Source organism: Nicotiana sylvestris, chromosome 5 (assembly GCF_000393655.2).
Source record: "Nicotiana sylvestris chromosome 5, ASM39365v2, whole genome shotgun sequence".
NCBI classification, from domain to species: Eukaryota; Viridiplantae; Streptophyta; class Magnoliopsida; order Solanales; family Solanaceae; genus Nicotiana; species Nicotiana sylvestris.
The window spans coordinates 114,538,621-114,564,358 of record NC_091061.1 but is presented as its reverse complement, the minus strand read 5'-3'; the positions used below and the strand labels follow the sequence as shown (position 1 = coordinate 114,564,358).

The following is a 25,738-nucleotide window of genomic DNA, read 5'->3' as shown; positions in this document are numbered from 1 at the left end:
CCATGGTAATAAAGGGCCACTAAAACTTTTGCTAAGAGATTTGAAGAAGGTGGAAAATTTTCTAAGAAAGATGAAAAGAGGAAGAAAGGCTTATGAAAATTTTGGAAGTAAAGAAGTGAAAATAACGAGTAAAAGGGAAGTTATAGACGACAAAAATTGTTGTCATGATTACCTCAAAACCAACGAAAATATTTGCTGAATCACGGGGCAACACGTGTTCAAGGTATTAAGTGCGAGAAGATGTGCGTCCTTTCAAGCGTCAGTGACTGTTGAGGAACTTTCCCGCCAAGAAATGGATATTCACCAACTTTCCAGTAATGCAAATATATGTCACTGGAAAGTAGGGAGACTATCTGTATGGAGAAAAATTAATTTATAATAAATGGTCGAATGGTAGCCTGACACATGGAACCAAAAATAGGTAAAAGTCAAGTCAAATAACGACTAATACCGAATATAACAATTTTAACCGACATCGGGTAAATCCCGAAGGGAGCATGGTAAATGAGAGAAGATCAAGTATTTGCAATCGGATAGCATTCAATGAAAAAATATTTTCTCACATTAAATGAGGGACCGTTGTAGAGTATATTTGCATCATGGCCTGCCGTGACGTGCTCATCAATGACTCTTTTATTATTATTTAAGATGAGCTTGATCCTAGGATCTTTTTCCTTAGGTAAGGCTATAAATTGTAGGCTCAACAGCCATTGTAAGGAAGGAAATTCTTTGCAAACATATGTTGTATTTTACTTTTGCTCTCAATTAAATAACTGTACTTGTTCTTTATCATTGCTTTCACTTTTGTCCTCAGAGGCATTGCACCCGGAGCCGAACTTATCATCTTCTTCAACTTCAATTGCTAAATCTCATTTTTAATCTTATTTCTTATCATTTTTAGATCAAATTAGTTCGCTTGTCTATACCACGTAATAAAATTAAATATACTATTTTACGGGTACACATACAATAGCGTAAAACAATTTAATTAGAGATAAAAATGATATAAATTACACGAGTGAGAAGATATTAATCAAGTTGGGACTCAATAATAGAGTATATTAGAAGATTAAGTATCCAATAAGGGAAATCTGAACCATATAAGAGGAAAGATATATCTAATAACTTGTGCCTTGCTACTCAAGGTGCTGAAACTAATTTAGCTTCAATTGGAGTAGCAGGATATGTTTGGAAGTTGAGACTTTGAGTGTTAAATACCCGTGCCCAAGGAAAAAAAATTAATCCTTTGTTATTGCTAAATATAATATATAATATATATTTTTATTCAATTGGTAATATTTTGATTTATCTTTATAAAATTAAATTACCTAATTATTCGACACAGCTATGAATTTATTTAAAAACGTAGATTTATTAAAATAAATCTAATTATCAGTAGGATACGACAATTTAGATGGTTCCTACTAGGTGCTTATCGGGCGGATCAGACGGATAATTATGTTTAACAGTTCGGTTTATCGGTTATTGGATTATAAATATAGTAATCCGCTAGCCATCCAATAAGACAATAGGCGAATTGGTATCGAATTAACGATTATCGGGCGATTTATCGGCTAAACCAAATAGAATTTTTTTGAGCAATCCTAGTCTTGACGAGTACCTTGTAAAATTTGTAGGGTTTCATACTACTGTTACTCCAAGCTCACCTGCCACAGCTTTTGCCAAATTGCAATATGCTAACTGATGTAGAGCATTGTGTGGAGGCAAAGGGTTTCAAAGCTTTAATATTTTTTACAGCAATGTATTTGGTGGCATTAGGGAGTGGTTGTGTGAAGCCAAACATGATAGCTCATGGCGCTGACCAGTTTAATTACCAAGACAATCCCCTGATTATTGAGCATTGACAGTAATAAAATTGTTAAATGTTGTAGTATTTATTTTACAATGAGATGATTAAGATAAATCTTAAAATTGTAAGGGACATGGACATTATCATGACCGTTCAATTCGATCAGATCGAGCTGCAATGATCGTGCTTAAACGTGGGTTAAAGAATGTAATACCATAAGTTAGGGACGTAGAAAATACCAATAATTGAGTTAAGAATTGTGATATTAGCAGAGGCAGCGAGGAGACATCAAGCTTAAAATTTTTCAAAATAAAATCGCAAGTTCCGAGGAAGTGCGTGAAACAAAAGAATGGTGATAGTTTTGCATATCTATTTTGTTCCAGATTTTCTGTTGTAGACATGTAATTTTTGATCCTCTCCGAGATTTTATATATTTTAGCGTTTAAATATTTAGTTTAGGTCTAATATCGCTATTTTAACTAGTTTCAATCCTTTTACTTTATTTTATCACAAAAATATTTTCTCTTATTTAGTTGGTTGATATTTTATTTAGTTACTTTTAGTTTATCTACCTTCATAAAATTAAAATATATACAAAAATAATTTCATTTTTAGTATTTAATTTTATTTTAGTAATTTATTTTAATTAAGAGTGATTTTTATATTTTATAAATACATTATATTTTTTAGAATAATATTTAAAATTTTAACTTAAAAAGTTAGAATAACTCCAAAACTAGTCTCATTTTTTTAATTTTCTCAAGCAATTTTGGACCAATCCAATTACGTTTAGCCCAAATAAGTTTAGCCCATTACCCCCATACTTAAAGTAAAACCCTAACGTCACTCCGCTCTTCTTCAACACCAACAGCCCCAGACCTCCCCCCGCAACCTCGACCTAGCAGAACCGCCTCCCATTCCCCTTCCGCTCTAAAAGATCAAATCCCTTCCCCACCTAAAAAACCCTAGCAGCTAACATACAAAAAAAAAAAAAACCAGCATCTCTCATCCCCTACGAAAAGAGAGCAGCTTTTCCCCTTTCCCTGGATCCCTACCAAAATCTCCGCCTCCCACCCCATTTTCGGAATAGAGAACGGACCACCCTAGAGAAACTAGCGGCTCTCTCCGTCTCTGTTTCAGTGTGCAGCACCACCCCCCAAAAAAGCCAAAGCTCACTGTTCATGAAAATTTTCAAAGATAAGAGAACAATTAAAAATTGGAGAAGTGTTTGGACAGAAATCGAAAAAAACATAAGTCGAAGGTTTTGAGAATTCGAGGTGAAATTCCGGGTTCCGGTTCCGCCGTTCGATTTTTGTTGCTGTTTCTCGGTGGATTTTTGGGATCGAAGCAGTGTTCATTTGCTTATTTTTCCATTGTCAATAGAGGAATTTCAGTTTAGCAGGTTCATTTCTTTTATCTTACTCTCTATTTCAAATGAATTAAAGTTTGAATGGTTATCTTATTCATGTTCTTGTGTGTTAGTCTATGTCTAAAATGAATTTCAACTTAATTTGTTGTCTGATTCTTGTTCCTTTTGTGCTTGGTGTTCGCTGTTGGCAGTGATATTTGATAACAAAGTAAAAGGGGGATTTGGTTTGTTTAATCTAATTTTATATATGTTCTGCTCTGTTGCTTATATGTTCACTGTTGTTGCTATTTTATGGGGAAAGTCTTTTAAATCTTCGGTGCTTGGTAATTATTAGTTATTGTCTGGAAAGTAATTGATTTAAGGCCATGGTTTCGATTGGTTTACTGCACCATCGGAAGCACTGTTCTGGTGCTACTTTGAGTCGGTTTCTTGGAGTTGCTTACAACTATGGAACCTTTGCTATATTTCTTACTCATTTGCTACAGATTGTTGTTGATTTTGCTTCTGTTAGCTGCATTGCTAGTCACGGGCTGGCTTTGGCTCTTTAAAAGAAATACTTATACTTATATTTGGCCTCATTGCTACAAGAAAAGACACAAGGTATAAGCCAAAAAATTGGAAGTAAGATTTAGATTAATTTCGTTTAAGTAACAAAGTGGGTTTGGGTGCTAAAGTGAGCATGCATAGTATGCTTATTTATTTTCTTCCTTGTATTTAATTGTTTTTAATTATCTTTTTTACTGCTATTATGCTTTAGGCGTGTAATAATAAATAAGTTATCGTGATTATGTACACGTTAGTGTGACATAGTTATGATTCTCAAAACTAAAACCAAGGTACACGTTCGCGTGAATTTGGGCAAACAATCTCTATAATAATAAAATGTTATTAATTGTGTACATGTTCGCGTGACTCAGTACGATTTAAAATGAATATTCGTAGAAAATGCTTTAGACATGATTTAATCTATCATTGTGATTGTGTACACGTTCTCGTGACATAATTACGATTTCCAAAATTAAATCGAGGTATGCGTTTGCGCAACTTCGGCCAAACATTCTTAATATTAAAAAGCGTGATTAATTGTGTACACGTACGCGTGACATGATTCTTGACGCGCCGAACAAAATGAGTACACGTACGCGTGACTCGTTTCAGGTTAATTTCTTAATTAAAAGCGGTAAAATGAAAAGAGCACACAGGTTCTAAAACACGTAATTAAATAAATTGATTAAGCCATGTATGATTAAAGCGAACGTGCTAAAATCACGGAACGGGGAATGCCTAACACCTTCTCTCGGGTTAATAGAATTACTTACCCGGTCTTTTGTGTCCGCAGACCATAAATATAGTCAATTTCCTCGATTTGGTATTTAAAATTAACCGGTGACTTGGGACACCTATGTTGCGCGGACTCTCTAAAATTATGCCGCACCCGTGTCGAATCCTCCAAAATACACTATTTTTGGAGGATTCAACACGCACCCGACAACATTTTCGGAGAGTCCGAGCAACATAGTGGGACACCATAAATTATCCTAAGTGGCGACTTTGAATCTAATAAATAATCCCAATTCGATTATTGTCACTTTAATTGGAAAAATTCCTTATCCCCTCGGGAAAAAGGAGGTGTGACATCTGTATAACTGTTTATTTTACTCTTTATATGTTGAATTTACATCTGGTTTATATGTTAAAATTATTAGTTTTCTAACGCCGGACTTACTAACGCCTTATCAAAAGAGTTGTAAAGGTCAAATTATTGTTTTACTTACCTAAAATTTGAAAAGTTACATTAAAAATTGAATTGATCTGAATCAAACGAAATGTGAATAACCCGTCCTTCTCTCTTTGAAAGAAGGGGCGCTTGCCCATCAAATTATCCTACATAATGTACTTCATAATGAATTCAATTCAGAATTAGAAATTAGAGATTTATCCGATAAGAAAATTGAGCAATCCGCCCCAAACCATTCACGGCTGATATTTTTGGCTTCTCCTTCTCTCTTCAATGACAAAACAAATTTTGCTTTTCCATTTCCCTCTCTCACGAACGCATAGACACCAGCCAACATAGTAGTGCAACACCAATTCTCTTCGAAGTCTGTATCTTCTACCTCTCGTAGGTCATCGCCCTCGGTGTCTTGTATTTTTTCACCAAGGTAATATCTCCCTTTTCCAAAGTTCAGTGAATCTCGGACTAAATCTTTTTCTATTCACGAAAAATAGTGTAAACCTAACATTGTCAATAGCTAAATTGAACATAATAGAACGCTTTTTGCAATTTATGTTTCTTATTTGTGTAAATAAACCAATTTTTAGAGATAGCTGATTGAGAGAAATAACTATGTTCTGGGTTTAGTAACACCGTTGGCCTTTGATTGTTAAGGATCCAATTTGTTGCGTATGTACTTAAGGCCTATAGAAGTACTGAAAGTAGTTTGCCAATTTGTACTATATACAGGGAGAAAAAAACCTGCGCTGAATATTGTGGAGTCCTTTAACTTCTTGCTATTATTGACTTCACACTGGCAACTCATGTTAAACATGGTGGACCACACATGACTTAAATAAAGTTTCATTTTACCTTTTTCTTAGAACACCTAGCTCTAAACTTGGAGTGCTAGTAGCAAACAGGTGAATCCCTTTGCCCATCACATGGCAATGTTGGAAATTCTTTAATCAAGTGTACACAAAGTTCTTGAAGCTTTTTGAAGCTTCCTATATCCCATTGGTCTCCATCAAAGAATTCTAGCACCTTGTTTTTGATAGATAAATTCTTTTATTAAACTGGTACCAAGATGGTAAAGAAACAAGTATAAAACAAGATAGCAAAACCCCATCAATCTTACTCCATGTTTTTCCCTAAAAGATACAGAAAATCCAAATATTGGTCCATCCTATCTAGAGTACTACTATAATACCGAAAAATATAAATTCTTGATATATTTGTTTTTGACTCTAGCAATCTGCAGCGTCTACCCCTCAAAGCATGCTTTGTTTCTTTCCAGGCAAACTGTCCACATTATGCAATTGGTAATAGTCCTCCATATCAACTCCAAATTACTTTTAACCCTTTGAGACTGCCAAACTTCCAAAAGACTATTGAACTTCTGTGGTATAATCAAAGATACACCCATAATATTAAGGAAAAGTTTCCATCATTGTCTTGAAATTATGCAATGTAGGAATAAATGCTCCACTGTTTCTGATCACTGCTGCAAAACAAGCACCCACTACACAAGGAGAGGTTCTCCTTTTCAAATCGCTCTGAGTTAAACAAGCCCCTTAGCTGCTATCCAACAAAACAAGCTTCTTTCACAGGTGCCCCTGGTTTTCCAAATCATTTTCCATGGCCAATTGGAAATTCCTTGACTATTCTGTTGCAGTAGTATCTTATAGCAATTATTGACTGCGAATAGTTAATTACACTGTCTACTTTTTCCATATCAATTAGGCATGTGTTCGGCTGTTGAAGCATTTGGCAGAAACTCTCAAGTTCCTTTTATGCCGGCCTGAATTTAGACTAAAATATGCAGTGTATCCCTCCTTATACATAGCACAACTAAAGAGATTTTGGTATCACTTTTGAGATTTTCATCTCCAATCCAAACAGCTAACCAGAATTTGATTCTAGTACCACTATTGACCTCCAACCTTGTATATTGCAAGAACTCATACCACCCTTAACCTATTTTATTCCCCACATAGTTTCTGGCACTGCAACTTTTGATTGGGTAAACCATCATTAGGTAGTCCTATTTTGCTCAAGGATCTTAATCTTGACTAGTTATCATTCCAAAAATCCAAATTGCATTCATGTAGTTCCACCATATATATATATATATATATATTCATCAATCTCATTTCTAGCTCTTAACATAGCTCTCTAAATATGTGGGTTTCTAGCTCTTAACATAGATCTCCAAATATGTGAGTTTCTAGCTCTTCGTGGAACAACAAATATGTTCTCCTTTGACAATATTTGTGTAATTACAAATGATGCTCAAAGTAATTCCTTTGTGCGCTTGTTTCACACAACAACAACAAGAACAACAACATACTCAGTGTAATCCACAGGTGGGGTCTGGGGAAGGTAGAGAGTACACAACCTTACCCCTACCTTGTGCTAGCAAAGATGCTAGTTCCCATAAACCCTCGGCTCAAAGCAAGCATGCATAAACATAATAATATAGAGAAAAGCTATGCAGTAGTGGAAAAGTCAAAGAAGCAGTAACAACAAGATAATAGTAATACGGTAACACAACATCGTTAGATAGTAATATGAATCTAATAATATAAAAATACGAGAATAACACTGTCACTACTGGGATGAAAGGAAAGACGCTCGACTCCCTATCACCCCTGATCCTCGACCTTCACACTTTCCTATAAAGGGTTATGTCCTCTCTAAGCTGAAGATGCGCCATGTCTTACCTAATTTCCTTTCCTCAATACTTTTTCGGCCTGCCTCTACCCCTCCTCAAGCCCACTATATCCAATTTCTGACATCTCCTTACCGGGGCATCCAAACATTTCCTCTTCACATGCCCGAATTATCTCAACCTCACTTCCTACATTTTGTCCGCCAGGGAGGTTATGCCCACCTTGCCTCGAATATATTCATTTTTAACCATATCTTTCTTAGTATGCCCACACATCCATCTCAACATCATCATCCCCGCCACTTTCATCTTCTGGACGTGAGAGTTCTTAACCGGCTAACATTCCGTCCCATACAATATAGTCGGTCTAATTATCACTCTCTAGAACTTACCTTTTAAGTCTTGGTGGCACATTTTTATCACACAAAAGACCGGATGCTAGCCTACATTTCATCCATCATCCCGGTCCAATACGATTCGTGACATCCTCGTCAATCTCCCCATTACCTTGTATAACTGACTTAAGGTCCTCTCTTGGTGATGACTTGTGAATCCAGCCTCATCTCTCCGTCAGCCTCCTGAATTGCGTCACTGAACTTGCACTCCAAGTATTATATTTTAGTCCTACTCAACATGAAACCTTTAGACTCTAGAGTCTAGAGTCTGCCTCTAAACCTCCGGCCTAGCGTTAACTCTGCTTCGCGTCTTGTCAATCAGTACTATGTCATTTGCAAATAACATGCACCATGGAATCTCCCCTTTAATGTACCGCGTCAATACATCCATCATCAAGGCAAATAGAAATGGGCTAAGAGCGGATCCTTAGTGTAGCCCCATCACGATTGGGAAGTGTCCCGAGTTTTCTTCTATTGTTCTCACCTGGGTCTTAGCTCCATCATGCATGTCCTTAATCGCCTAGTGTATGCTACAAGTACACCTTTAGCCTCCAAACACCTTCATAAAACTTCCCTTGGGACCTTGCCATTTGTTTTTTCGAGGTCGATGACTAAAAGCATATACATTGGAAGACTTTGAAGCACATATTTAACTAAGATAATCCTCCTCCCCGAGACAACATTTTGCTTTTCAAGACGAAATTCTCTGTTGCACCTTTTCAACCCATACTTGTGAAGTACAAATCTTTCCTTCCACCATAGTAAACAGGACATTGAAACTAGGTAAAAAGGAAATCTTTCTCTTAAAATCCAGTAGTAAAAGCAATAGACACTTGCAGAAAATTCGCTAATTTTTTCTGTCATGGCATTTTCAATTGATTTACCACACGAGAGGAGTGAGTTATAATAAGATTCTTTTTCCATTCAATTTGTGGAATTTATGTTTCTAGAATCCAGTGAAGAAATAAAAATTCCAATACAAGGTTAAAATGTATTTTCTTGATGCTTGATTCTTGTTACTCTATTTTGTCGATCAAGCAAGGATAAACAATCTTATTTTAGGTCATTTCACAAATAACATCATTTATAAATTTAAAAAACATAATAATAACTTGCCAACAGTTAAGACTTACACACCCTTTGATCACGATTTTAAAGTATTATAAGGAAACCTGGAATAGTTAAAAAGAGATTACAATAACAACAACAACAACAACCCAGTGTAATCCCACTAGTGGGGTCTGGGGAGGGCAGTGTGTACGCAGACCTTACCCCTACCCCGAAGGAGTAGAGAGGCTGTTTCCGAAAGACCCTCGGCTCAATAAGACAAAAGGACAAAAGAACAAAAGAAAACAATATTAGTAACACCACAGAACAATATGAAAGAAATACATATATATATATATATATATATGAAAAATAAGAACAACATGAAATCAAGAGGCATGATACCAAGCAAAAGCAAAATAGTATCCTTACCAAACTAGTCCCCCAAAGTTATGATATAAGACAATACTCAGCTACCTCCTAGCCTACAACCTTAATACTCGACCTCCACATATTCCTATCAAGTGCCATGTCCTCGGAAATTTGAAGCATCGCCATATCTTGCCTAATCACCTCCCTCAATACTTCTTAGGCCGCCCTCTACCTCTTCTCGAGCCCTCCACAACTAGCCATTCACACCTCCTTACCGGAGCATCTGGGTTTCTCCTCTGAACGTGCCCGAACCACCTGAGCCTTGCTTCCCGCATCTTGTCATCAATGGGAGCCACACACACCTTCTCTCGAATATCATCATTCCTAATCTTATCCATCCTACTATGCCCGCACATCCACCTCAACATCCTCATTTCTGCTACCTTCATCTTCTGGATATGTGATTTCTTAACCGGCCAACACTCAGCCCCATACATCATGGTCGGCCTAACCACCGCTTTATAGAACTTACCTTTGAGTGTCAGTGACACTCTTTTGTCACACAATACTCCAGATGCTAACCTCCACTTCATCCATCCTACCCCGATACGGTGCGTAACATCCTCGTCGATCTCCCCTCCCCCTGGATAACCGACCCAAGGTACTTGAAGCTGTCTCTACTTTGGATGACCTGCGATTCAAGCCTCACATCCACGCCCACTTCCCTCTGCTCAGCGCTGAACTTACACTCCAAGTATTCCGTCTTTGTCCTGCTAAGCTTGAAACCCTTAGATTCAAGAGCTTGTCTCCAAACCTCCAGCTTCTCATTAACACCGGTTCGCGTCTCATCAATTAGAACTATGTCATCAGCGAATAGCATTCACCATGGCACATCCCCTTGAATGTGATGTGTTAACGCATTCATCACCAGGGCGAATAGGAACGGACTGAGCGTAGAACCTTGGTGTAACCCCATAACAACCGGAAAATCCTCAGAGTCGCCTCCCACTGTCCTAACTCGAGTCTTTGCCCCATCATACATGTCCTTAATCGCCATAATGTAGGGAACCGACACGCCTTTTGCCTTCAAGCTTCTCCAGAGAACTTCTCTAGGAACCTTGTCATACGCTTTTTCTAGGTCAATAAACACCATGTGCAGATCTTTCTTCTTATCTCTGTACTGTTCAACCAACCTCCTAACAAGGTGTATAGCTTCTGTAGTAGAACGACCCGGCATGAAACCAAATTGGTTGTCGGAGACGGATACCGCCATCCTCAACCTTGCTTCAACTACCCTTTCCCATACTTTCATAGTATGACTTAGTAATTTGATACCCCTATAATTGTTACAGCTCTGGATATCACCTTTGTTCTTATACAGTGGGACCACCGTACTCCACCTCCACTCATCTGGCATCCTCTTCGCCTTAAAAATAACATTCAACAACCTAGTCAACCACTCCAAACCTGTTTTCCCCACACACTTCCAAAATTCCATCGGAATCTCGTCAGGCCCGGTCGCTTTGCCCCTACTCATCTTACTCATAGCTCCCACGACCTCCTCAACCTTGATGCGCTTGCAGTACCCAGAGTCAGCGTGACTCTCGGAATGCTCCAATTCACCGAGCACAATATCCCGATCCCCTACTTCATTAAGAAGATCCTGAAAGTAAGTCTGCCATCTCCTCTTAATCTGGGAATCTTCCATCAATACTCTCCCACCGTCGTCCTTGATGCATCTCACTCGGTCTAAATCTCGAGCTTTCCTCTCTCTGAGCTTGGCCAGCCTAAATAACTTATTCTCCCCTCCTTTTTCCCCTAGTTCCTCGTACATACGACTATAAGCCGCAGTCTTAGCCTCCGTGACCGCCATCTTCGCTTCCTTCCTAGCTACCTTATACCTCTCCATGCACGCTCGCCTCTCCCCTCGCCTATGCTCCCCCTAACGCCCGGTACGCCTCCTTTTTGGCTTCCACTTTACCTTGTACCACTTCATTCCACCACCATTCTCCTTTGTGCCTGCCGGTGACACCCGTTGAGACCCCTAACACCTCTCTCGCAGCCTCTCTTATATAGTTTGCTGTCGTTGACCACATAGAGTTCGCGTCACCACTGCTCCTCCAAGCTCCCATAACCGACAACCGCCTTTCCAACTCTTGAGCTTTGTCCTTAGTTAAGGCTCCCCACCTGATTCTCGGTCTTCCTCGACCCGACATTTTTCTCCTCTTCTCCATAATACCAACGTCCATCACCAAGAGCCTATGTCGCGTCACAAGTATCTCACCTGGAATCACCTTGCAATCCTTGCACAAGCCTTTGTCACCTGGAATCACCTGGTGAGATACTTGTGACTCTCAACATTAAAAAGAGATTAAAGTATAGAATAATTATACGAAATAAATTTCAAGACAAGGAGATAAGTGTAAGGGCTCAGTTGAGATAGATGACAACAGAGAGTTCATGTTGCATCACTTTCCTAAATTAGAAGGGTCATTTTACAATATGGCAATTCTTTTTCAGTTTGAGTTTAACAAACTGGTTAAAGTTTGCGAATTGCCAGTACTTATCACATTGGGTGCGGCAAAGCGTCTAATGAGTTAACTGTTAGTTTTCACTTTTCAATTTTGAACTGAATTACTTAAAACAATTGAACTTTTATTGTCTTTTTTTGCCCAATATTCTATTTCCGGAATTTTGGATTTTTAGAGTACTGTTTAAATTCCTGATGTTGATGGTCTGTTGGGGATTTTGCAGAAATGGGGTCCTCTGAGCGTTTAAGAGCTACGCTAAAGGTGTATAGGAATCTACTAAAAGCAGTGGAAAAGCATATAGGGAAGGAAGAGCACAGGGTTCATTTCACTGATTTCATCAGGGAAGTGTTCAGGAAGAACAGCAATCTTGAATGCCCAAAAGACCCCTCTTTTATTCAACAGAGGATTAATCTTGCTCAAAATTATACATACCTTCTCAACAGTGTCCACCATCATAAGGTTTGCTTTATCTCTCTAGCTATCCACAATTTTCTTTCTGTGGTTACGTTGTACTAGCCCCTCTTGTTTCATTAAGATGCATCTTGACTAGGATGGAGTTTACCAAGTTAATTCCGGCAATGTAATATGAAGTAGTATTATTAATGGAGGAACATATTAAAACAATTGTTAAAAAGTAATTAAAAGCCAGTTCACAGAATTAGCATCGTACTAAATTCAGACTCTTTCCCAGGGCTTTGGTCTGGTAGTAAGAGCGCCGCATGATGTGTTGGTTAGGCGCATGTCACTGGTTCGAACTGTAGAACACAAAAGCCTGGTACTTAAATGGCGTAGGGTAGAGGGGCGAACCCATTATTGATCGAATTCCGACCCGTACGCCATTGGCCCTCGGGACTTCTTGGTTATAAAAAAATTAGGTTTTAAATTGCTAATTTTTTCTTAAATTGAAATTTTTAATTGTTAAATAAATTTAAATTCGAAATTTGTGAAAAGTTTTATGGTGGAACATTTTAGGAAGTTCTAAAATAAATAAGAGTATCATATAAATTAGGACAGAAAAAGTATATTTTTAAAAATCTCGATTCGTATATAATGTATTTTATTTGTTCAGTTAAGGCATATAGCTGAGTGAAATGCAAGTCCTGTGGATGGTAGCAAGAGCAGTAATGTTACATGGAGTGAATGTTGAGCCTCTAATTTCCAACAGTCCTACAAGATGAGAGTCACAAAAATGTTAATGTTGAGGTGTATGTGTAATCATACATCATCAGGCAAGATTACAAGTGATCAGATTCGATAAGGGGAGCATGTGGCACGATAAAGGATAAAACAAGGAAAGGCCGCTTGAGATGGTGGTGTGGCACTATGATAAATGAAGGTGCTAGAAAGAACGAGGTAGACCTAAAATAACCTGGAGAAAGATTGTCTTAGGAGACGTGCAATTTCTTGGAATTAACGTGAATTTAATTAGGGACCTATAGAGGCAATACCAATTTGTTGGATAAAGGTTATGTTGTAGTGTCATACTTACAAAGTCTGTTATTGTATGGTTATAGACCTGACTGCCAATGCATGGATAAGTTTGGGATTCAAAGAACTTTTAGGGTTCTAGTTTTAGTGAGTCCTTAATTTATAGCAAATTATTTATAGGTAAAAGCAGTATTGCTGTACCCCTAATCCTCCTTCATACGAAGGTATCGTAACATATACATCAAATCAAGATCAAATATAAGATTTTCCATCCCTTCTTTATACTCGTCTATCCCTCGATCAATTAGATGGGCCTAGGGTAAGGCATTAAAAAACCATCGATATGTGGGGGCCAAAAAGAAGCTAGCCAAAAAGTAGGAGCCCGTTTGTATTAGCTGGAAAAAAGTAGCTTTTAAGCACAAGTGCTTAAAAGCAGTTTTAAGCGTTGAAACTTATTTTATAAATAAGTAGTTACCTGTTTGGATAAAAGCGCTGATGCTTAAAAAAAGCTGCTGAAGTGTTTGGTAAGCAAGTGCTGGTAAGCACTTTTTTTTGTTAAAAAGACAGAAATATCCTTAAAGTCGTTGATATTAAAAAGGAGCTGATTACTACAATATATTTAATTCACAATTAACGTAAATAAAAAATAAGTTATATTTTAATTTAATTGATTATTTAAGATAATTTTTATAAGCCAACCACCATAATAACTACTAGTAAAAATCACAAAGAAACTATAAAAATCGGAGTTCAATGTTTTTCTTTATACAATGGAATGCTCAACTGAATTTTCAATTCGTATTTTACCACAATAAAATATCATAGAATAAAATATTTAGTTGTTCTGTATAAATCAAGAGAGAGATAGAGAAAGAGGGCGGCGAAACTTACAACTGCATTTCGCCGGAAAAGGAGATCGGAGGAGAAGGTAAGTGGCCGACGGTAACTGGTGGTCAACTTCACCGACGCAGAAACTCCGGCGGAAAAACAATTGGAAGGGAAATTCTGATAACTTAGGGGTAATTTTGGGATTAAGAAAAATTATAAGGGATAAAGAATGTAATATCCTTGGTCAAAGCAATATGGCTTTTAAGTTTTTTTAAGCTCTTTTTTTAGTTGCCAAACACTTCCACAAGTTAAAAAGGTCTTAGAAGCTGGTTTTTTTAAGCCCATCCAAACAGGTTCTAGCTCTGGCAGGCGAGCAATATGGAATGACTAAGGTCTGAATATAGTGGAATAGTATTGAGGATTCTTATAGCTGACCATAACTTTGTTTGAGATTGAGGCATGATTAATATTGATATAAACATATAGCGAGTAATGAGCAGTATAACAGGCCAAAATGATTGAGCATATGAAAATTTCACAAACTTATTCATATGATTAGAATGTGTCAGATTGTAATGATCCTATGCTGTGTGAACTGTGAAGCGAGGGGATAGGATTAAATTGTTTACATAGTTTTCTTGTAGTAAAAGTTCTGAGCAACATCGTCCCTCTCATTGTTAGCTTTGTTAGCCCACGACAATCAAAAGCTGCATATATGATGATAATGGACTATTCTTCTTCAAAAAAAAAAATGATGATGATGGATTCTAAAAATCTTCATAAAGACAAGTGTTGTTTAAGAGGAAGTTAATGTGCTCATGGGTTTGATATTGTGTTATGGTATCAAATACCATCAGAAAATCATCAGTAGGGTCAACTTTGTTAACATATTAGTCAATATAAATAATTTTTTGCTCACTGTAAAAAAGATTAATGGAGAACAAGAAGCAACAGTGTTTCTATTCGTGAAAGACTTTTGTAATATCGAAGGATTAAGTGATGAAGTTGAATAGGAGGTAAATCTGTAGCTTAATCATAATTATATAGGTGTTCAGTGTTTAACTAAAAAAAAGAGGGAGATGAAAAGGATTCTTTTTTCTTTTCTAGAAAGAAGATTCTTCCATTCTTTTTGGTTAATTTGAATTAAGACTTAATTGCTTAAACTTGATAATAAGGCATTCTCCATCCAGCTGAGCTGAGTCATTTTGCCGAACACTGTTTTCACAAATGCTTGCGTCTTACCAACAGCATTTTGCTATGCATGAGAAATAAAATACAAAATTCTGTTAAATTGAATACAAAATTCTGTTCTTTCAGAGTCCTTTCATAGCTTTTGCTATTCTGAATGGCACTCCAATGGTATTCATACTCCACTCATTTGCAAATCCTAAAGCTTATCACTTGTCAACAGTAGGTGGCTTTGAATCGAAATGAAATGTGCTTTCTGATTGATGCTGCATATATATGTTCATATCACTGAAGATTTTTTCGGATTGAGCACTATGTATACCTTGTGGTTTACCTATTACTTGACCATAAAGTTGAAATAAATTAAAGGGAGTCATGGGGAATCTTCTTTTCTCGACTTCAGCATTATTTGTGTAGTGATCTCCCGTCTCTTCTTTCATCATGGTTTTCTGGATATTATGTTCTTGTATTGAGGAATCTGTGATTTTACAACTGCAGTTTATAAATCATGTGACTTCCTTTATTTCTGCAGGATTTATTATTTTCTTACAATATTGCTGTGGATAGATCCAATGAGATGACGAAAGTGCTGGGCAAATCTGCTGCAAGTGTGGGTCTCCGCCTTCCTGATGTTTATCAGTCTTGAAAGTTGGTAGGTTATCACTATTTTCTTTTCCATTTCCTTGTCTGTATAATGGTTTTGTAACAAGCACATTTATGCTATAAAATTTATGGCATATTCATGTCTAAAGCATATCTGTGCCTGTGCCTGTGCCTGTGTGCTTCGAGGTGATGTTGAGATTTGTCCCTTACTTTCCTTTCTGAGAAAGAAGGGGGATGGGGGATGGGGAGGGGAGAGAGTGCTTTGGGATAAGAAATTTAATACCTACTCGAGCAAACTGAATTTGACTATGCATTATGGACGTTATATTGAATTGAGGAAGTTCCTGTACTAAAACTTTTAGTTATTCTTGACTCACATGAGATGATAGTTCAAGGTCTTGTCTTGTAGTCTCTTTGCTGTCCTTTTTCTGCAAAAGCCTAGCCCTTGCAGTAAGTTGGCAGCATTGATGGCATTTGTCATTGAGTTAAAAATCACATCTTTTCATGAAGCAAATTATGTGGTATTTTGAGAAAATACCGCTGTGGGTTTTGGCTTATATTTCTTATACCAGCTGGGAATTTTTGGCTTATGCTTCTCCTTTTCACCTCTTTTCAAGCTGGAGGATATGACTGATTGCACTCCTAGCTTGGCCCAAAGAGAATGTGAAGGAACCCTTTAAAGCAGTTTAGTGAAAACGTCTGCAACTTGAAGCACAGAAGGCATATAGTGAGGAGTGAGTGCACCAGGAGAAACTTTTTCTCGAACAAAATACTAGTCTATCTCGATATGTTTGCTCCAAGCATGAAATACTGGATTAATTTACACACAGACTGCACCTTTGTTGTCTTATAGAAGCCGAGGCAACAACAACAACAATAACCCAGTGAAATCCCACAAGTGGGGTCTGGGGAGGGTAGTGTGTAAGCAGACCTTATCTCTACCCCGAGGGAGTAGAGAGACGGTTTCCGTTAGACCCTCGGCTCAAGAAGACGAAAATATAGCAGTACCAACAATAGAAACAAGAGAAATAATAACAACATAAGAATCAAAAAATAGACGGAAAAACAATAACAATAACGGGTAAATACGTCCCGGTACTATGAAACGGAAGAATAGAGTTAACACAAACACTAACCACTAGCAGTCTAAGACAAAACGACTATCCTCACACCCGATACGAATTAGTAAAACACACAACTAACTCCTAACCTACCACCCTAATGCTCGACCTCCAATGGGTACTTATAGAAGCTGAGGCGATTGATATAATTGGATACCAATGTCTCGAAAAAGAAAATTATCTAATCTAATTCTATAGTTGTGGATGCATGGATCATATTCTGCTTCTATGCTAGATTTGGACACCGTTGCATCTTCCAACATAAGCAACCTACTCCTACCCATCTGGGGACTACTAACACCTCACCATATGCATCATTCAAGGATAGAAATTAAGTTGTTCTATTATTAATGTCAATCTAGGCTTCAAACTTACTCTGTAAATCACTTCTTAAATAATTTGTTTCACGATTACTCCTTCCTCTCTTTGTTTGTTCCGAAAACTCCTTAGGTTCCTTTCCCGCCATAAAAAATATACACCCTGCAAAGAAAATCGTGTAATTTTCAGGTGATGCATTTTTACTCCTTGCATATGTAGATGCCCAACTTAGTTCTTCATGCCATTCCATTGCCTGTCTATGTATTCCTTGCCATCTCAGGACTCTTTCCCAGATATTTGTGTTATGGTCCCTAATTTTGGATCGAGTTGCTGGACGATTAATAGGAAAGTCAGGCCCAACACGAAGGTCTAAGCCCTTGTTCTTGTTCCTAGACTTGCCTATGATTGCTGGATTTGCAATTGAATCAGGGAATTGCATACCTTGGAATTTGTTTGAGAAAAGTTCAAAATCTCTGTGACTTGAAGAAATTCAACCTACTTTTATTGATAAGCGTCGACTCTCTTAAATAGAGGTTACAAAGAAAGAGTCCTAACAAATAAGAAATAGCAAGAATCCTAACTCAGAAAAGAGTCCTAACTAAAAGAGATAGCAAGAGTTCTAAATCACTAAGGGAAGTATTATTCAAAGCTGACAAAATAATTCAGAAAATATCAATCATTATCTATCCTAGTAATTCTTGCGTCTAGTAAATTGTCTGCCAACAAATGCATCCATAACATTACTCCCTTCCCGGAGAAAAAGCTTGTCCTCAAGCTTGAAGTCTGGAAAGGCAGATTTGAAATGATCTACATTCTCCCAAGTGAAATCCTCAACAGTTAAATCACACCACTGAACCAAAAGTTCCCAATTACCACGATTCAGACGGGAGCGAAGCACAAAGCAAGGGGTAGCTCACCCTTGAATGGCTTAAGAAGTGACACATGAAATACATCATGAAGCTTGCAACCTGCAGGTAGATCAAGTTGATAAGCTACAGATCCTATGCGCCTCAAAACTGCAAAAGGGCCATAAAATTTTGGTGCAAGTTTATGATAGACACGGCTAGCCAGAGTTTTTTGGCGATATGGATGTTAACGTAACCAAACATACGATCCCGGAGAGAATTCCACATCACGATGTCCTTTATCATAAATAGTCTTCATCTTATGTTGTGCTTGTTGGAGCTTGGCTCGAATATCCTGTAAGACAACATCTCGGTCTATTAATGCTCGGTCAACAACATCAACTCGAGAAGAACCAGCCATGTAGGATTGCAATCTGGGAGGTTCGTGGCCATAAACAACTTGAAATGGAGATGTGTGAAGTGCTGAATGGAAAGAAGTGTTATAGCAAAATTCAGCCCATGGAATCCATTCTACCCATTTTGTAGGACGATCACCCACCAAGCAACGCAAATACATCTCGATTGTACGATTAACAACCTCAGTTTGGCCGTCTGACTGTGGATGATAAGCAAATGAGAAATTTAATTTAGTCCCACATAAATGAAATAATTCTTTCCAGAACGTACTAGTGGAGGTGATCGCTAACAATTGATTCGGGGATACCTTGTAAACGAACAATATTCTCAAAGAAAATTCTTGCTACAGAAGACCCATTATATGGATGAGCAAGAGTAATAAAATGTGCATATTTAGAGAACCTGTCCACAACCACCAATAACACTGTTTTACCTAATGATTTTGGCAGCCCATCAATAAAATCCATGGAGATATCCGACCAGATTTGATTAGGTAGTTGTAAAGGTAATAACAGTCCTGCTGGACTCAAGTTAACAACCTTATTACGTTGGCAAATTGAACAAGCAGCAATATAATCCTTGATAGCTGTCTTCATAGTTGGCCAATAAAAATCCTTGCGAATACGTTGCATGGTCTTCTGAGCACCTTCATGTGTGCTATCATGAAACCCGGACAAGACAGAAGCTACCAATGGTGAATTTGGCAAGAGATAAACCTTGTCTCTGAAGAACAACAATCCATCTCGAAATACCCAATCCACATCCATCTCTCCCTGTTCAATTTTAGCTTGAAGTTCTTGAAGTATTGGTGATTGCTCGACTTCTGCCCGGACTTCATCAAATATAAAAACCTGAGGCTGGGAAATAGCAAATAACATATCTTCAGTCCCTTCTCGTCGTGATAATGCATCTGCAACAGTATTCAAGCGCCCGACCTTGTATTCAACTCGAAAAGCATACCTTATCAACTTGCTAAGCCAATGTTGTTGAGGAGAAGTAGTAAGACACTGATCTAACAAGTATTTAAGACTGTAATGATCAGTTCGAATTAGAAAGGCTCGACTCAAAAGATAAGGTCTCCATTGTTGCACTGCCTTTGTCAAGCCAATCAATTCACGTTCATAAGCCGGAAGTTTTAGGTTTCGATCAGCTAGTTTACGACTAGAAAAAGCAATTGGATGTCCCTGCTGTTGAAGAAGAACTGCTCCTATTCCATCACCTGAAGCATCACACTCAACAACAAATTCTTCTTCAAAATTTGGCAACTGTAATATTGGGGCAGCAACTAATGCCTTTTTAAGAGCTTCAAAAGAAGCAAGTGCATCATCATTCCACTTGAAAGAATATCGCTTAAGCATACTTGTTAAGGGAGCAACAATTAGACCAAAATTCTGGATGAATTTACGGTAATATCCTGCCAAGCCTAAGAATCCACGCAACGCTGTTGTTGATTGCGGTTGAGGCCAGTCCGCCACGGCTTTCATCTTGCTGGCATCAACTGAAACACCTGTGTTTGAAACTATGTGGCCCAGATAAGCTACTTGTTTTTCACCAAACGAACATTTGGATTTTTTTAAACAAAGACGATGAGCTTGCAGCAACTCAAAGATGATTCGCATGTGCGACAAATGATCCTTCCAAGTCTTGCTATACACAAGGATGCCATCAAAAAATACAAGTACAAATTGACATAGGTATTTCCGGAATACCTCATTCATTAGTGCTTGAAAGGTAGAGGGAGCATTGGTCAATCCAAATGGCATGACAAGGAACTCAAAATGGCCATGGTGCGTTCTGAAAGCCGTTTTCTCAACATCCACAGAGTCCATGCGGACTTGATGGCAACCAGAGCGAAGATTAAGCTTGGTGAAAAATTGTGCTCTGTGCAATTCTTCAAGTAATTCATCCACTACTGGAATAGGGAATGTCTTTTACTGTTTTGGAATTAAGCTCCCTATAGTCCACGCAAAAGCGCCATGTTCCATCATGTTTCCGAACTAGCAGTACATGTATGAGAATGGAGAACGACTGGGTCGGATGATACCTTGATGAAGCATTTGATCACACTCTTTCTCAATCTCATCTTTCTGGAAGTGAGGGTAGCGATAGGGTCGAACTACCACCGGATCAGTTCCTGGTAGTAAACAAATGCGATGGTCACAGGACCGCATAGGAGGTAGACTTGTAGGTTCTTGGAATATGTCATCAAATTCGGCCAATATCTTCTCGAGGTCACCTTGCTTGGAATCCAGCGAAAGATGTAGGTGCGGCTGGAATAGTTGTTGCTGTCCCTGTAAGGTGATCTGCCTTCCATTTACTTCAAAGATCATTGTCAATGATGTAAAATCCCACAAGATAGGCCCGAGTGTTTGCAGCCACTTGACACCTAGGACAATATCAAAACCATCCAAAGGAATCACATAAAAATCAGCAATGAAAGAATGGGTAATTACAGAAAATTGCACTCCCTTGCAAATGCCCAAACTGGAGATTTTCTCGCCATTTGCCACTGATACATTGAGATTTGCCTGATGATGGATAGGCAAGCCTAAACGCTGGGTAGCAGTAGAGCTAATAAAATAGTGTGTGCTGCGTGAATCCACTAAGCTAAGCAACAACTTCATATCAACTACAACTTGCAATTGCATAGTATTTGCATGTTTGCCTGTGATAGCATGCAGTGAGATAGCAGGCTCTTCGTTTTCCGTTGTTATATCCTCAGATTCTCCATCCTCTATTTCCAGCCAAAATAACTTTTTGCACTGATTGATGGCCTGCAACATAAGGATCATCGCAGTTGTAGCACAATCCTTTTGCACGCCGGGCAGCCATCTCGGTGCGAGCCAACCTTTTCACGAAAGGATAAGAAGCAGTAGTCTTAGCACTTGGAGTCATTGCTGTACCGACAACTTTAACACTGCCGTTTGAGGTTGAACCATAGCCCCTTTGTGTTGCAGAAGAAATCTGTATTTTCTTCTCAAATGCTCTTGCCAGACTCATTGCTTGCACTAAGTTAGATGGATTATGCATTTCAACATCAAGACGAATTGAATCAACTAACCCTGCTGTAAACATATCAACTTGTTGGTCTATACGCACAGATGAAGCACGAGCCAACCGGTTTTGGAAGTTTCTCTGATATTCTTCCACAGAACTAGTTTGTTTCAAGTTGATCAACTCTCCTAATGGGTTACTTTTAATTGGTGGGCCAAACCGAAGGGTACAATATTCTTTGAACACACCCCACGTCAAATTGGGTTCCTCCCGTTCTAGTTGATAAACCCATAATTGGGCCTCCCCGACCATGTGAAAAGAAGCTAACCCTACTTTTTCTTGGTTGGCAGTACGCTGGTTAGCAAAGAATTTCTCACACGGTGAAGCCAAGTAAGAGGATCTTCAGTTCCATCATAAGTAGGAAAGTCTAATTTAGTGTATCTGGGTACTATACCTCTTCCTCCGATGCTGTCATCAATACCAGAATTGATGTTGTTTCTTCTCCCTAGATGAAGATCTGAATGTTCACCTGCATTACTGGTTCAATGGGCAGCAACAGTACTATTATCTCCAACTTCAACTCCCTTCATAAACGTCGCGGTGCGGATTAAGGCTTCAATCTGTTGCGATAGTTGCTGGAATTTGGCGTCTGTCCTCGCTTCTGAAGCTGCTACTTTTGCTTCAGCTTTAGCTTGGGCTTCCTGGAAAAGATTTCGCACCTTTGCTTCTACCGATTTTTCATCCATCGTGACAAGCTCTGATACCAAATTGTTATGGTCTCTTATTTTGGATCGAGTCGCTGGACGATTAACAGGAAAGTCAGGCCCAACACAAAGGTCTAAGCCCTTGTTCTTGTTCCTAGACTGCCTATGATTGCTAGATTTGCAATTCAATCAGGGAATTGCGCAGGGAATTGCGCACCTGGGAACTTGTTTGAGAAAAGTTCCAAATCTCTGTGACTTGAAGAAATTCAACCTACTACTTTTATTGATTAGCGTCAACTCTCTTAAATAGAGGTTACAAAGCAAGAGTCCTAACAAATAAGAAATAGCAAGAATCCTAACTCAGAAAAGAGTCCTAACTAAAAGAGATAACAAGAGTTCTAAATCACTAAGGGAAGTTTTATTCAAAGCTGACAAAATAATTCAGAAAATATCAATCATTATCTATCCTATTAATTCTTGCGTCTAGTAAATTGTCTGCCAACAAATGCATCCATAACAATTTGCCACCCAAGCACAGTTAAAAAATAGACGATCTGTACTTTCATTCTCGGTATTACAGAACGAACAACTTAGACTGTCAATTACACCCCATCTCACCAACCTGTCTCTGGTATGCAATCTGCCATGAGCTGCCATCAATAATATGAATATCCACCTTGGTACTGCTAAGTTATTACATACAAGCTTCTTCCAGACCACCTTCTGATAAGTCCCTCTCATGGTTTTGCACATTTTCCTGATAGAGTAATTTTCAATATTCTGCGGTTCTTGAATAGAGACCCCAATATCTTGTAAATATATTCTGGAATATTGTACCAGATTTCTGGAATTTTGATGAACAATCCAAAAAAATGTCATTATTGTACCAGATTTCTTCAATCAACCTTCAGCTCAACTATCAGTACCTTCTGTCTTCATTGAAATTGTTGTTCTAATTAAGTTTGTCAATTTAATTTCTGGTTTAAGTCCTTTTAACTCTTTCAAGTAGACATTTGTAGTGCTGATAATATACTGTTTGTACTAGAGAACACAATTGTTTTGCAGGAAGCAATTGTGTTGTTATTTTGTAAAATAATTTTTCTTTTTCATATTTCTGTTTTCAGGAAAAAATAAAACAACTTAAAGGCTGTTTTCTGAATACTTCTTCCACAATCCACAATATAATACATGCTTGCTCCAGATCTAGTTTGGAGTTTAAGGTGATATCCAAGTGCGCAATATAACTTTTGCTGAGACCCAATTTGTATCTCAAGTCTGTGCGAGCCTATGCACTATGGAACAGTCACTGATATTTCTCTAGAGATTACTAATTTCAAAACTGCATTAATGGCTCTCTAGAAATCCGGATGTTGTAGTCTTGTCTTCTGGACTTTGTTGGGCTTCTTGATTTTGGGGTGCTTGTATTTACTATAGCCTCTCTTGCTTGTAGTAGCAACAGTATATGCTGGTTTGAACCATGTGTAGTTTCGGTTTTCCTGGAGAGCATAGAGTTTGTCTATTGGTTCTTCTGGTACTTTTTGCTATTTGTTGTTTTGCTGGATTATTGGAGAAAAATCCAGTATTGGTGGGCTGCTCCCCCTCCCCCTCCCTCTTTTGCCTTGAAGACTAAGCTGAGGAAAAATGGCATCTGTAAGAGGTTATCTCCTTGACAAAAATAAGATTTCTGTAGCTCTTTTTCTTCTCTTTTCATTTTTTATTTTCATTTTTCTTTTCCCCCCTTTTTGTCTTCTTGTTTTGGGTCTAAACTCATATTTCTGAACTCCCAGCAGTTCTGAGTTTGTTCATAGAAGTTTGAATTATAGTGGTAAAAAGATTACCCTGTCATAACATGCTGGAGCTTGGACAGTCCATACGCGTACGAAACTAAGGAGTCCAGTGAAATTACTCGTCAAATTTTGCTGAATTTAAATCATTTCACCACTGGAAACTGTGTCATAGTTTTTTCCATTTTCTTGCACTAGGCCATTATTATTCCCTATGCTAGCCTATAGTTAGCCAAAGGAATCAATATCTACCGAGCTTCTCCAAAACTGTCACCCAACAGGTCCAAATTACTAGGATTTTGTGAATCGAGGAGATTTCCTTTTTCTGATTTATGATGCACCCTGTTTTCAGTATTGCACAGGTTCCAACTTCCTGTTGGATATTTCCTTTAAATGTGGGTAGATTCTGAATTCTTTTTCCTTTTCCCAGTGAACCGGAGGAATAGTTTTTCATGAGGAACCTCATTGCTGCCATATCTAACTGACTTTAGGGTCACAGATTGCTAGTTGGCTTATTTTGATAGAATTTAAAATTTTGGAAACTACATGTTTGTATCATCTGCTTCCAGATATAGGACTACTTACTACCTTTCGTCTTTACTTGAGCGGTTATGTTTAATGATAAAGTGAAATAGAGTAATCCAGGTCAAACAACTGTTATTGGGAAATCAATGTAGGATTAGGTGTGGGATGATGGTGGTTAGGAGTGTTGCTCCTGTGGAGTTGTTGATGGGGCAAAAAGCTCGATGCATGTTTATTTGAATGGGGATCTCCCTCTCTAAGTAAACTAACACGAATGAGTTTTATATACCCTTGTGAAATGTGAATGGTTTCTTAAATAAGCTTTACGCATGGAAACAATAAGGTTTAGTCACACCTCTGGCAAGCAACCATTGCTGCACTGATAACAGTGGATCACTCGAAGTACCTGTGGTCCTAACTCTGTCAACTCATGTATTGTTTTGCAATGTTTAGGGGCCAGGCACATTGGAGGAATTGTGTAAACCATATTAATTCATTCGTCATTTATTTTTCTGAATTGGTTCCGTTATACTTTTACATGTAATGATCCTCGAGAAATCTCAACCAGGTCAGTGTTGCAGTAAGAACATAGAACAGCTTCCTATACATCTCTGATACACAGTCATATAAGATGCTTGTCTGCAGCACTTTTATCACATGGAATCCATCTCACATGGATTTTCTCAAATTCATTTTTTGTTTGCAGCACCGGTATCATGTCAATGGTGGTTTTCAGATGATTCTACAAGGCTGGAAGCTGAAAATTAGCACCGGTAGCCTAGATTTGGATAATCGCATTGACATGGGAAGAACCTCCCCATTCAAGGGGCTGAAAAACATGCCAAAAGCAAATGAATTGAGCAGTATCCCTGGATATGCTGTCATGTGGTGTTAATTTTGGTCTTAAATTATTTATCGTTGTCGGGAAAAATAAACTAGTACTAATCGTTCAGAGCAGCTTATTTTGTTCCAAATGGACCTGATTTGACAAGCTTCCATTAATAATCTGTTCACCGAGTGCCGAAATTCATTCTGCAGATTATGCAATATTATCTCAGTTCATATTATTTGTGGGAA

General features: G+C 38.1%; 1 protein-coding gene across 2 annotated transcripts; it reads left to right on the top strand.

The window, feature by feature from the left end:
- The first annotated feature begins 2,657 nt into the window (after positions 1–2,657).
- On the top strand, positions 2,658–25,738 carry LOC104220561 (uncharacterized). 2 transcript variants are annotated; one of them, XM_009771449.2, is made up of 4 exons: positions 2,658–3,212; positions 12,133–12,368; positions 15,886–16,005; positions 25,368–25,738. In XM_009771449.2, exons 2-3 carry the CDS (start codon positions 12,135–12,137, stop codon positions 15,997–15,999), a joined length of 348 nt encoding a protein of 115 aa, XP_009769751.1. In that variant the 5' UTR covers positions 2,658–3,212; positions 12,133–12,134; the 3' UTR covers positions 16,000–16,005; positions 25,368–25,738. The 2 variants fall into 2 exon arrangements, with proteins under 2 accessions (XP_009769751.1, XP_009769752.1); XM_009771450.2 differs by lacking the exon at positions 25,368–25,738 and adding an exon at positions 23,480–25,361.